Source organism: Bos indicus x Bos taurus, chromosome X (assembly GCF_003369695.1).
Source record: "Bos indicus x Bos taurus breed Angus x Brahman F1 hybrid chromosome X, Bos_hybrid_MaternalHap_v2.0, whole genome shotgun sequence".
Classification (NCBI taxonomy): Eukaryota; Metazoa; Chordata; class Mammalia; order Artiodactyla; family Bovidae; genus Bos; species Bos indicus x Bos taurus.
This window is the reverse complement of record NC_040105.1, coordinates 52,339,962-52,353,705: the sequence shown is the minus strand read 5'-3', so window position 1 is coordinate 52,353,705 and position 13,744 is coordinate 52,339,962. Positions and strand designations below refer to the sequence as shown.

The 13,744-nt window shown below is 48.3% G+C and overlaps 1 protein-coding gene across 9 annotated transcripts in view; it reads right to left on the bottom strand.

The window, feature by feature from the left end:
• Nucleotides 1-10,300, bottom strand: part of KDM5C (lysine demethylase 5C) — a 31,235-nt gene extending 20,935 nt beyond the window's left edge. For 2 of the 9 annotated variants that reach the window (XM_027535259.1, XM_027535265.1), the window contains exons 1-8: nucleotides 9,614-10,298; nucleotides 5,711-5,788; nucleotides 3,321-3,443; nucleotides 2,860-3,030; nucleotides 2,369-2,503; nucleotides 1,508-1,631; nucleotides 1,220-1,401; nucleotides 24-182 (exon numbers count right to left, since the gene is read on the bottom strand). In XM_027535259.1, coding sequence (XP_027391060.1) covers nucleotides 24-182; nucleotides 1,220-1,401; nucleotides 1,508-1,631; nucleotides 2,369-2,503; nucleotides 2,860-3,030; nucleotides 3,321-3,443; nucleotides 5,711-5,788; nucleotides 9,614-9,763 — 1,122 coding nt within the window. In that variant the 5' untranslated portion in view covers nucleotides 9,764-10,298. Of the gene's footprint in view, nucleotides 1-23; nucleotides 183-1,219; nucleotides 1,402-1,507; nucleotides 1,632-2,368; nucleotides 2,504-2,859; nucleotides 3,031-3,320; nucleotides 3,444-5,710; nucleotides 5,789-9,613 lie in introns of all 9 variants that reach the window. The other 7 variants (XM_027535268.1, XM_027535261.1, XM_027535260.1 and 4 more) reach the window with 7 other exon arrangements.
• Between the last annotated feature and the right edge of the window lie 3,444 nt (nucleotides 10,301-13,744).

Genomic DNA, 13,744 nt, shown 5'->3' with positions numbered 1-13,744 from the left:
GATTGGGGCTGGGAAGTCCTTACCGCCATGACACACTTTGGACACCGCCAGACACCCTTGGGAATCTCAGGCAAAGGAGGCAACAAGCAGAAGATGTGGTAGTTGTCATCACAGCCATCACACAGCAGGAGCTTGTCATCCTCATCCCCTCGCGAACACATTCGGCACACATATGACTCAATCTGCCAGGGGAGGGAGGCAACAGTTCATCAACCCAAGCCCCGTCCAGCCTTTCAAACATAATACTCCTCCAGACAGTATCTTAGTCCACAGAGATCTCTGTTAGAAACCCACCGTGCTTGATGGCTGGATCATTCATAGCCTTGTACAGGTTAGTCATGCTAGCTCAGGAGTTAAACTGCAAGCAAGAATCTCCCCAAATAAACTAACTGGTAGAGATGTGAGAGCAGAGTCTTTATGATTCAGGGCTGAATTCCCCATTTTTATCCATTCAATAAACATTTACTGAACACTTAGGTGTTCAACACTATGCCAGACTCTATGGTACAGAGATAAGTAAGACACGGTATCCTCCTTCTAAAGGCATACAATAGTCCAGAAGCACAAGTTCATAAAAATTAAAAGGCAGTGTAGAAACTGCCAATAGCTCCCCATAAAAGGGTACTATGGAAACCTAGAGGAGGAAGCACACAAATCAGCTGGAGATGAGGAACAGCCTTGAGGAAGAACTTCACTGAAAAGGTAACACTTGAAACTAACTGAAATCTGAAGGCAAACTAAGATTTGGCAATGGTGCAGAGAACAGGGGGAAACTTCCAGGCAGAAGAAACAGCATGTGCAAAGGATGGGGCAAGAAAGCATGGCACGTCTCAGGGAAAAAACAAACATACCTACAAGCAGTTCAGTGTGGCTATAGCAGAGAAGTAAGGTGGGCAGTGCTGGGGAATGAGGCTAGAGGTCTGCTGCGACTGGATCATGCATGGTAATGAGGAGCTTAGCCTTTATCCTGAAACAATGGAGAGGGAGTCTCCTTCTCTGCACCCTTCCAGCACTTCATGTTAACAGCACTTGATCACCCTTTCCTGTTCTTTGTTCCATGTGAGCTGGCCTTGTTTCCCCAATTAAGTGAGCTACCTGAGGACAGGGCCTACCAGGCCCACTTTTCTGTTTAATGCAACCTGGTCCAGTGCCATGCTGGGGAAATGCTCATTGAAGGGATGAGAAGCAGAGCATTAGGAAGTCAGGGCTGGGTCCTTACAAACTGGGCATTGCTGTGGTTCCTCCTGAGCCTCATGGTCATCTTGGTGCAGGGTTCTGGGCTGTGACTCAGCTCCTCCTTGCTCTCCAGGAAGGTCTTGGGTGAGGTTGACTCCACCTTCATGTCCCCGCCTGACTCCTCCTTCACCACTACAGTAGGGGGACACTCAGGCCCTTCCTTATCTGGGAGAGAGAATAGCTCTAAAGTACAAGTCTGAACAGTTAGGGCCCCGCCTCCTCTCCCCAGGTGAGGCCATTCTTCACACTTCCCCAGCCTGTCAGGCCTCACCTTTCTTCCGCAGAGTCTTATCCTTGGCCATGAGGCCTAGGCCCATCATCTTGGGGCCTGCCCCATAGATCTGCAGCTTCTTTAGCTCAGGATTCTTTTCAATGTCTTCTTCTGTGGGTTCCGGCTAGGAGGAAAGAAGGAAATGAATCAAGATTGCAGGTTGCCCCATTCTAAAAGAACAGCCTGGACTGTATCATAGTCCTGACTAGTTCATATCAGGCCTGAAGCACAGGTGGGCCACGGCAAGAATTTAGATTGCTTTTTGGAGACTGAGGGTAAGTGAGCTCCCTCCTCATCCCTCTCCTGGAATGGAATTAAGATGGATCTCAGTTTTTCCAACTGTAAAATGAGAATATTAACTCCTATCTCACAGTTACAAGGGGCTTGAGAAAGATATACATAAAGAAATCTAAGTATCTGACACTACCAATAAATGGCAGAGACTAACATGGTCTGGTAAATTACATGCTTTGGTGAGCCCAGGGACAGTGTCCATCTTCTTTCCTGTTGTAGCCCCAATGCCCAGAAGAATGCTGACATATAAGCTTCTTTCTGAGGCTAGAATATAGGTGTAAGGAGAAAGAGAGTTCTTCTCCTATAAGCAGAGTGAGTGAGTCAGGAAAGGAACAAGGCAGGCAAAAACCGCAGACACAGGGAAGATATTATGCAAAGAGATCAAAACCCAGCTCAGAAGCTCAGTTGAGAGTAGAGGAAGAGCAAGAGTGAAGCCAGAAAGAGGCACACTACTTTTCAGAACTCAGAGAACCAAGAGAAGGGAGAGTGGAACAGGGAAGTGTCTTGGTCAGAGGGAAAGAACTCTCTTCACCCCTCAAGTTCTGTTAAAAGTAGGGAAGCACTCACATCAGGCTGCAGTCTCTTGGCTCGCCGGCCATAGCTGTTGAACTTGGAGGGCTGCACAGACTGTCGAAGGGGGATACTGTGAGGTTTATATTCCTTGTCCTTCTCCTCATTATCAAATGGACGTGTGTTGCACTGCTGGGGATAGGTGAAGGGTAAAGGTCAGGGCATGGGGCCCCAGCCCCCAATAGCAAGGACTTCCCTCTACCCTCCCCCCAATGGCAACCAAAGTTGTGGTTTCATCCCCGCTCCCCTGCCAACAGGCCCTGCCTAACTGGTCTTTACCACTGACACCAGCACACACTCTGAGAATTCTCATGCTTTTGCTTATATCATCCCTCCTTCCAAACATCTCCCCAACAACCAGACTTCATCTCTTTCGGACCTCTCCAGATGTCCAGTCCACTCCACTGAACCAGTTCCATTAAGAGCAAGTGTGGAAATCTGCATCTGGCAGAAGAAAGCCTACTCCCACCCTGGCTTGGCATTCTTACCACCAGGTTGGCTCCAGACTGGTACATCTCATAGGGGTAAACGATGCGTTCATAGTGGGAGCGCAGCAGGGAGCCAATGTTTTTGCCTGGTGGGTAGTTGAGGCGCTGGGCCACCCGAGCCCATCGACGGTCCTTGCAGATGGCTTCATAGCCACCTTCCTCCACCACTATCTGTAAGGACAAGCAGGAAGGGACGTGATTTGCTGTGTGTGGGTACAGAAAGAACGAGGACAACTCCATCCCCTTACTTCACTGGAGGCTACCCCCTCCTACCTCCACCACTCAGACTCAAATTGCAGCCAAGGGATGCCAAGAAGTTCTGATGACAGCTTGTGTGCTACCAGGCTGTGCCCCTTCCACTGTAGCCTAGAGATCCAATATCCAAACCAAGGTGGCCCCCAGAATACCAAGGATATTAAGGCGTGGGGTGGGGAGGTTTTTTGAGAAAAACCTGTTCTTACTTTGCTGAGGCTGTAGAGGTCCAAGATCCGCCGTTCTACATTGGGAATCTTTAAGGAAGAGCCCTGGATTTCCCAGAATTTGGCAATCTGATCCAAGTAGTTCAGTTTCACTCTCGTCTGGGCCTGGAGAAGAAATGGCTCAGAGAGGCTGGCCTCCCCCTGTACCTGACCATCTTCTGGCCTAATCTTAGGGCAGGAGAAGGGATACAGAGCAGCCCACTTCATCTACAGAGCAGCAGGCCTCTCCCAGTGAACTGGATCCTCAACTCTAGGTAGTACCTCACCCACCTCTGTTATCTTTGCCATCTTCCAGTCAACAGGAGAAGCCCAAGGTCCCAAAACAGAGCAGGCTGAGTCACAACAGCCAAAGCTTTACATATATTCTTTCTCAGTCTCCTTGACAGGGCTGTGTGAGTATCATCATCTCTTACAGAGCCTCTGCTTCCTCAAGTCACACAGCAGGTACCAAGAAACCTGAGTGTCAAATAAGTTTTTGCTCTTCCTCTGCTAATAATCTGCTATATAGTCTTGAGTAAATTAGTTCTACTCTCTGGACCCCTGTTTTCTGATTAGGAGGGAAATAAAACAACTGCCCAGTCCACTCACCCCAGAAGAGTAGACTTATGACAGGAACAGTGAATGCCCTCTGGAAACTACAGAATTATATCTAAGCTCTAGGCATGTTTCAGAGAATGAAGGCTCCGAAAAAGAACATTCACCTCTTCACATGCACCATGAAATTTGTTCCATGATGGCCAAAGGGTGAGAGTGCATGCTAAAGAGAAAATGGCCTAAAGAATTGAGATGGTGTACCACAGCAGCACTGGTACCTGACCTACCCAGGACCCAATGTGGGCAAAAGATCCTAGGAACAAGGCATGTGCCATGTGTTCCTGAAATCTGTGACCCAAGAAGGGCTCCCCAAGTCTATAACCACCTCACCCTAGCCAGAGGGCCTAGTTTTAGGGAGAACTAGGTTAAGTCTTTACCATTCATTGCTTTGCTCTGATCCCATTAGGGGGATACAGGGACAGTTCTTTCATAGATGAGGAAAAGTAAGGTCTAGCCATAGAAAGGAATATCCTATGGCTCCTTTGCTATGAGAATCCCTAAGGGGCCAGGAACCCTAATCCTTCCACTTCAACCCTTTAGCTTTCCAACCTTGGCCTCATGCCTGCCCCTCGCCCCTTCATTAGCCAGCACTCTCACTCTAGAAAACCTGCCCCTGTCCTATGGTAGGCTACACCTTGCCCTACCTATACCCCAAGAGACCTGGTCAGATCCATCTCTCTAAGGAACTTGTATCCCATACAAAAGATGATTTTTGCCCTGACCGGAACAGTACCTAGACTGACTCTAGAAGAGTGATTCTCAATAAGTGGCAATTTTGCCTTCCAGAGGACATTTAAGTAATGTCTAGAGACATTTTTTGGTTGCCATAACTGGGAGAGGGTAATATGTTCTAGTATCTAATGGGCTGACAGACATCCTAAAGGGATGACAGACATCCTACAATGCACAGGACAGCCCTCCATGACAATAAATTACCTGGCCCAAAATGTCAATAGTGCCAAGGCTGAGGATCTGCAGTCTAAAAGACAAGTAACCTTTTAAGTTATGGGTATTTGGTTGGGCCTAATAGTCAGCCCCATACCCATAGACATCTATTAAGGCTTGAAGATACATAAAAGTGAGGGAGAGGAGTATGTAGCATACTTCTAATCTACATCTTCCAAGGGAAACTCCAGGATTTTACTTGGAACTGGCTTAAGAGCATCTACTCTCATTGCTCTGGGGCATTCTCAAGTCTTTCATGGAGAACCTCACCTTACCCATGCAAAGGGCCTATATTTCCTGTACAGAACATAAGGGAGAGGGAAAAGCCTACTTGCCTGACCTTCTGTCCAAGTTTGTAACCATTCCAGCTTCCACAGAGACCAGTTCTTTTGTTGTTCCTGCCCATCCACCTCACCTTCCACCTTACCAAGCACCATGGAAGGAAGGTAGGAAGCACAGGGCTGTAGATGAATTGGATAGATGAGGACATATTCAGCTGGCCAAGCAAGAAAGGGTCTCAGTTAGCCTCATATTTCTCTTTTGCTGACCTAAGTAGGGTGGGTTAGTTGACAGGGGAGTTTCAGAAGTACCAAATGTTTGTGGGAAAAGCACAATCCCCAGCCTTGGGACTATCAGATCTGGGAGACTAAAAGCCCTTGCTCTGGTTTATATTCAGAGCTCTAAAGCTTCTCCGTGCCCTCCAGGCAACTTAACAAGACAGAATAAAGGCCTAGTTAGGTAAAGTACCTCAGCCAGAGAAGGTAGGAGGGAAAGAGGATCAGAGCTCAGGTATCCATTCTCCCAACCCCACCACCAGCTGCTAGTCTTCTTACCTCTAGTTCGTTCAGCCTCTGGATTCGGGGAGTAAACCTGAAGTTGTCCACTTCAACAGCAAAGGGTGGCTGCCAGTCCTGAGTGGGTAAGAAGGGGAAAGGGAGTTGGGTTATTCCAGCATAGTGCAAGACCAGGCTGGGCACCAAAAGCAACTCAGCACCCCATACATGGCTTCCCAGACCTCTAGCCACCCCAGACCTTTTAACCTGGCAAACACCCAACCCATACAAACACAACTCACAACAGAGCTTTAGAAGTACCTCGAGTCCATACTCAACATCCCATGCACATACCCTGGGAAATGTCTCCTGATTCCCTTCCAACAGTACAGTGGTACAACTTTAAGAAATAGAAAAATGAGGTCCAAAACAGCTGACTTCAAACTTTCCCTATGCACACATCCCTTAGGCATGTGCTGTACTGGAAAGCATACAGGATCTGAAGTCAGAAGACGTGGGTTCACATTTTAGCTCTACTTCTTACTAGTTATGGGATTTTTACCTTTCTGAATCTGTTTCCTTAACTGTAAGGTGGCAATATGAACTCTTGCCCTGGTTTCCTCATAAGACTGATACGAAAAATTAAACTGGTTTTCAAATGAAAATGTTATTCAAAGGAATCACCATTAATACTTGACATCTAAGGCTGACCTCACTACCCAATATATCTGCAGAGTAGCTCAGCTCCAATTTGGGCTATTTAAAGTTTGGGCCTTTAATGTTCGTTCTCTCAGTGAGATAGACACTGCAGGGAAGAGCAAGGGACAAGGAGCAAGAATTTGCAATACTCACCTGGTCAGAAAGGCTTCCTATGTGTCCTCTCTCAAACACCTGCCCAGTACCAGGAAGAGGCAGGGGAAGAAGTAGGAAGGAGGGAGGGGTGTTCTAAGCGCTGGAATGCACCACTGACTGTGGTAGCAAAAATTGGGAGGATTTGGGGAGGAGGAGAGAAGTTAGGAAAGATAACAAAAGTAGAGGAGACTGATCTGCCAAGTTGGAGCTTGTTGTGTCCTGCCCAAAAGGCAGCTGTAAAGAGCCTCCTCCCCAATGCTCCTTCCTCCCTCCACCCTCCCAGCAGTCCTTCTTAGAACCCTGGCTCCTGCTGGGATGGTGAAAAGAACCTGGAGTAACCTAGACCGGTGCCTTCATTTAATGAATGGGGGAAATGAGGCCCAGAAAAGAATTGTAATTTCTCCAAAATAACATGCTGAGTTACTGGTAGAGCCAAGACCAGAACCCCTGTCTTCTGACCACTGGTCCAAGGCTCTTTACACTACACCAGGATACCAGTATTCACTCACACATGCATTCACATGGAAAAGGGGAGGGGCAGTTAAAGAGCATAAAAAGCTGCTGGCCTCTTCTGTACACACACTTTTAGAAAAGGGACCAAAGGACTCATACTTACATGCATACATAATCCCCACCCCCACCCCTGCAAAGCAGGTAGCAAACACATGGGACTCCGTGAAGTAGGGGCAAAAACAAACAAAACTAACAACAAAAAAACTCAAACTAAAAAGATATGGCTCAAGTCCAGACAGGCTCCCCATGCTCCCTTGCCTCCCATCAGTAGGGCATTGCCCTCAGCGCAGGTAACCCAGGTAGGAAGGTGCTCAAACCCAGAACTCCAGGCACCCTTCTTTCCTCCTAAATCAAGTTCGAGATAAGAATAAGTGCAACATCAAGCAACCTGACAGTGGCAGAACTGAAATCCTAGAGCAGGAGCTGTACATACAACAGATAGATAGCTGAGGAAGGTTCAGTGGTCTCCCTGCCTGGCTCTCCCTGGGACCTACAAGCTCCCTCATCCTGGCTTCAGTCCCATATTCTCATGTGTCAAATACTCAGGATGTCAGTATTGGCAGGATGGTGATAAAATGGTTGGCCACCTGATGCAGGAAGCAAGGCCCTTCCAAGCTCCCCTGGGTCTACTCCAGAATACCAACACTCTCCTTGCACTCATCTTCCCCAAGAGTGGCAGCCACTCGCCTAGCAATTCAGAATCCAAATTACCCTTCCCCTGCCCTTCCTTAGGCAAACCTCCAATTTCCAAGCACCCACCCCTACAAACGTTCCAACTCTGGGCCCAAGCACCACTTGGGTGAGTGCTTTAAATTCCAGCCAGAAGTCCCGCTAGGAGGGACTTCTAAAGGAGGCCTAGGAGCAGCTCTACAGGAGGGGAAAACCGAACAAAACCAAAAAGAGCCAGATCTCCTGGGTTAGAGGGAAGTACAGTGTTGAGGTAGAGAAGAGAAGCGTAACAAAGGAAGGCCCCCTGCAGGAGACACAGACAGACACACACAGACACACACACGTCACATTTCCTACTCCTGGTCTCCCAAGGAAGGGTAACAACACGTGCACAACGCCAGTCTGCCCTGAGAAGTCCAAGACAGAAAAATGGGATACAAAATTCAAGGCTCAACTACCCCTTATGTCAGATATGCCTCTTTCCCACAGGCCTGCCAAGTCACTTCAGGGAATGCCTCCCTGAGGCTGCCCAAGACTCCAGCTTCTCCTTTCTGCTAGCCTTTCCACCATGGACAAGGATACCTCAGAGATATGTGGCCAGGCTCCAATAAGGAAGAAATCAGCTTACCCAACACCTCCCAAAGGATCCATTTGAAACCAGCCTAGATCTATGGCTGAGCACCAGAAAGCACCAAGTTAAATAAGGAGGCCTGTTATGCCCTCCTCAGGTGGCAGCGAGGTTTCTCATTTGGTTTCAGCCAGGAGACACCCGCTCAAAAACACCCAAACTCAATTCCTGCCCTTTGAATCCCAAGTGGTGACTGAACAACATATATCATCATTTCCCTTTGATGCTAGCAGGGTGGCAGTGTATCCTAGTGCTTGGGGGACTTCTCCTGGCCTGAAGCCAGGTCTAGGAGTACAGATACACCGCCCTTTGTCGCTGACCTCTGGGAATCAAGGGTTCCAAAGGAGGCATACTTCATCCATCCAACCATTCTGTTTCTGAGGGTTCAAGAATATCCTATCATCTGGCACCTCCTACATCCTGGGACAGATCAGAGTAGAAATCTTCTGAGAAGGACTCATACCCCACCCCAAGCTGACTGATCCAAGACTCAAGCCTGGGTAGTGATGGGCAGGAAAGGCCCAGATATTGCCTTCAACTAGGAAAAAAGGACAATTCGCTGAACCCATCTCAAGGAAGCCAGACAGCATTCCCTGTGAGACTGATTTCCTGACTGGTCTACCAGCCCAGAATATTATCATAAATGTATTGGCCTGGCAGGCTATGAGTAAATATGAGTCAACCCACATAGAAGCAAACCAATGACCACATCAAACACCTTCGCAGTCACAATAATTACCACTTACCTAGTGCCTACTACACATAGACGCTACCTAGTTTAATCCAGTTCTCGAAATAACCATTCATGGAACCCATTTCACAGGCTCAGAGAAATTACATTACTTGACCAAGGTCACACAGCTGGTAAACTGCAGAGTGGAGTTCTGAAGGTCTATCTCCCTTCAGAGCTGTGATCTTTTCATTACACCACACTGCGTGCATTAAGAGAAGTGATGCCAGTAAATGGGAGAAAAGACCTTTAGAGCAGCCTTGACCTAGGTGGTTCGGGGTAACCAAGAGATGTTTGGGGTACCTCTCTGTGAACTCTCCCCGGGGCCACTAGGCATCCGTTTCTTGAATCTTACTAAGAGTGATCCTGAAGGATGGAGTGGGAGTGGGTCTCTGACTTAGGGCCACCACGAAAGACCCCTTGCCCCCAGCACCATTTCTCCGACCCGCGCCGCATCCACAACGGTGCTAGCCACCCCATCTCCCCACACCTCGAGCTGCCCTCTGATCTGGACCTCTCCGCCCGCTACCCTAGTTCTTCATCTCCGGCGACCACCGGCCCAAGGCCTTACCGCGGGTGGGCGGATCTTGCAAATGCCCGACTTCTCGGCGATGGGCCTGATTTTCGCAATGTAGCCAAGAGGGTCTCGGAACTCCGCCCAGCTAGGCTCGAACACCGGGCACTCCGGCGGCGGTAGAAAGTCGTCAGACCCCGGCTCCATGGTGCGCCCTAGGACTGGAGGGCTCGGACCGCCCTTAAGGACTCATGGCGGACGCCGCTGTACGAAGCCGAGGCACTGCTCGGAGACTAGGCCCTAAGCGGGGCGGCCGCCGCCCGCCGAGGGCCCAGGGGACGTGTAGCTGCCGCGCTCTGAGAGGCTCAGACTGACGCTACTCTATCGCCTCTTCGTCCCGCTCCGTTCGTTCCAAACTCTGCCGCTGTCTCCCAACTACCACAGCCTTCACCACCACAGTTAACTCCCAACCGCCGCGGCCTTTAGTGCCGCCGCCGCCATCTTGGTTTCTCACCGTCTCCCCCCCCCTCCCTTCACCACAACAAACCGGATCCCTCCGCGGGATGTCCCTCCGAGCCTCGTATGCCTTGCGAGAGGCCAAGCCCTAGGAAGCCATCACCCCGTGGGGACTGAGCTGAATCGGCAGGCGTGGATCCCCTATCAGGAAGCGGGAACTTAAAACTGCTTCCCAGACTGAGAGTAAATAGTCCGCCTTAGCGGCGGAGGAACAAAGTTGAAATTAGCAAATCGGTCCCTCTTTCCGGACGGACCGGCGGTGCACGTTTAAAGGCCAGTGCTGCGCATGCGCGTTACGGAGGGAGACCGGAAGAGGAGTTGGCGTTGGTGGGTGGTGGGTCCAAACTGGCACCCACTCGATGACCTCAACACTGGCGCGAGCCCCGCCCCAACATGCTCTCCTCCCGGGTCTTTCCGGTGTGGGCCACAGAAGGTGGCTTCGAGTCCGTGATTGCAAGGGACCCTTCTGCAGGCCCGCAGGTTACGAGAGACATACATAGCTCCCAGGTCTAGGCTCTGACACCTCTGGGGCTTTGAAAAAAGGAAGCCGAGATGCTGCTCCCTTCTCGGGGATTGCGGATTTTTAGAATCCTGGGCCCCAAGGAGAGGAAGGAAATATTTATTTGTCCAAGTTTGCGTGTAGAGGCTTCTCAGAGATGGGGCTTCCATCCTTAGCTCCAAAGAGTCATTGTCAGTCAGCATTTTAATGAACACTTTTATCGTGTCCTTATTTGTGGCATGTGGGCCTCCCTTCTGGCTCAATTGGTAAAGAATCCGCCTACAATGCGGGAGACTTGGGTTTGATCTCTGGGTTGGGAAGATCCTCTGGAGAAGGGAAAGGCTACCCACTCCAGTATTCTGGCTTAGAGAATTCCATGGACTGGAGTGGCCGAGTCGGACACGACTGAGCAACTTTCATTTGTGGCATGTACCCCTACAAAAATAAGCCTGAGAGTATATATATTTTAACTATTGGATTTTAACAACAGCATATGTATTGCCTACCAGTGCCCACCATTTGAAGTACCTACTCTGTGCCCACTTGTGAGCCTACAGTGTACTTATTATGTATTTGTGTGCATGGATTTTATTTATTGTGTATAGCCCCCTCCTTATATTTGAGTATCTACTATGTGTACCTCTGCTCCCATTGTGTGCATGTTTGTGAGCAGTTTCTGAATAGGTTTATTGCAACTGTTTTGACTATCAAACCAATACTTTGCCCATAGATCAGGCATCTACTGGGGAAGGCAATGGCACCCCACTCCAGTACTCTTGCCTGGAAAATCCCATGGACGGAGGAGCCTGGTAGGCTTGGGGTTGTTAAGAGTCGGACACCACTGAGCGATTTCCCTTTCACTTTTCACTTTCATGCATTGGAGAAGGAAATGGCAACCCACTCCAGTGTTCTCGCCTGGAGAATCCCAGGGACGGGGGAGCCTGGTGGGCTGCCGTCTATGGGGTGGCACAGAGTCGGACATGACTGAAGCAACTTAGCAGCCGCAGCAGCAGCAGGCATCTACTGCATTTGAGGAGCTCTAAGTTACTCATCAGTTGTGGGCCTAAAGCATAAATAGTTCAAGAACCTACTGTGCACATTTTAGAATACTTCTCTACATGCTGATTGGGCTTACCTGATAGCTCAGTTGGTAAAGAATCCACCTGCAATGCAGGAGACCCCAGTTGGATTCCTGGTCGGGAAGATCCCCTGAAGAAGGGATAGGCTACCCACTACAGTATTCTTGGGCTTCCCTGGTGGCTCAGCTGGTAAAGAATCCGCCTGCAGTGTGGGAGACCTGGGTTCGGATCCCTGGGTTGGGAAGATCCCCTGGAGAAGGGAAAGGCTACCCACTCCAGTATTGGGCCTGGAGAATTCCATGCACTGTATAGTCCATTGGGTTGCAGAGTGGGACATGATTGAGCAACTTTCATTTTCACTACATGCTGCTTAAGTGCTTATTTTGTGTTCCTCCATCAGACTGTGAATTCCTTAAGGGCAGGGACCTTGTGATCTTATACATCCTTAGCGCCTGGCATGGTAAGCAGTAAATAAATGCTGAGTAAACAGAAAAGTGAATGTATATTTTTGAGCAGCCTTAATATATATTCACTAAAAATAATATATACTCTTTGCAAACATTTCCTGGATATATTAAGCATCTGCTGTAAGCTTGAGTATGTTTGAAGGGGATGGAGAGTGTCATTCCTTCAGTTATCAGTTTCTAATCATGTTTCTAATCTATACCATGTCCCAGTTAAGTATATTCATTCTGCCTGCTGAGCTAAGGGCATCATCTCTAAGGGAGTGGGGAACACTGGTAGGAATTCACACCCTGTAGTCAGAGAGGCCTGACGTCTAGTCCCACCAGCTCTGCCATTTTCTAGTTATGTGGCCTTGGGTAAGTCCCGGGTTCTGAAACTGAGTGATGTTGTATGAGAATGGTAATACTTACCTTGAAGGATTGTTGTATACTACCTAGCATATAGAAGGCCCTCAGTATCTGTTAACTGTTATTTTCATTCCTGAGAGTCAACAAACAGTATGTCAAAACTCATTAAGAATCTCCTTTGTGCCAGGCACTGTGCCTAGTGATTTCAGATTTTTTATCACTTGAACCCTTAGATTGCCTTGAATGCTTGGAATCTTTATCCCCTACTTGCCTGGTGAGGAAACTTGTCCCAGGTAATACATATAGTAAATGACATCTCCTTTCTAGCTTTCTAGGTGTCAGGGGAAACCTCAACCCTTCTCCACCAGAAACACAGGTGAGTGACCCAACTGAACAACTGTATGGACAGAAAACAAAGCTAGGAAAGGTAATGGTAATAACAGTAAAAAAAAAAAAAAAAAATCACTAGTTTCTCACATGTGTAAGCATTTAACAGCCCACATAGCTCTTTCATACCAATTACTTCCCTTAATCTTTGCAACAGTTTTGGGAAAGATGTAGATCAATTTACCCAACCTGTAGATGAGGAACCAAGTTCCAGACAGATTAAACTTGCCCATTGTCACACAGGAAGTTGCTGACTCTTGGTCAAATGCTTTTGTCATTTGCTCCCACCATAGTAGAACTAGGCAGGAGAAGGTGAAGAGAACAAAGAAGATAAAAGAATATGCTGAATCCTAGGTTGAAAGAAGTTCGGCCTTTCTATCTTGAGGCTGCTCAGTGAAGGGCAAAGAGCACGAATTAGGAGTCAGGAGACCAGGTTTGGGGTCTCAGCTCAGCTTAGCCTTCCCAAAGGTTCTTAGCCCAGACACCACCCACCATTCTGGAAGGGCAAATGGAAACTGTATAGACTCCTTGAAGCCCAGTCAGTCCCAGTTCATTCATTCATGAACATTTATCAAATTCCTGTTATGCACCAGGTACTTTTCTGGGTCCTGGGAATATAATGGTGACCAAGACAGACATGGTCTCTGCTTTCCTGCAGCTGACATTCACCCACTGAGATCTACCATGTACCTCCCCTCCCTGAACCTCGATTTTCTCATTTGTCCAATGAGACTATATAATCCCTTTCACACAGGGTGGTTATGAAGATTAGAGATCATGATAACTGCCATTGCTCAAAAGCCAGGTACTATGAAATAGGTATTGTTATCCCTATATAACAGATGAGGAGGTTGAAATTCAGAGTAGTGTAAACTTAACCAAGTTACATGGCTAG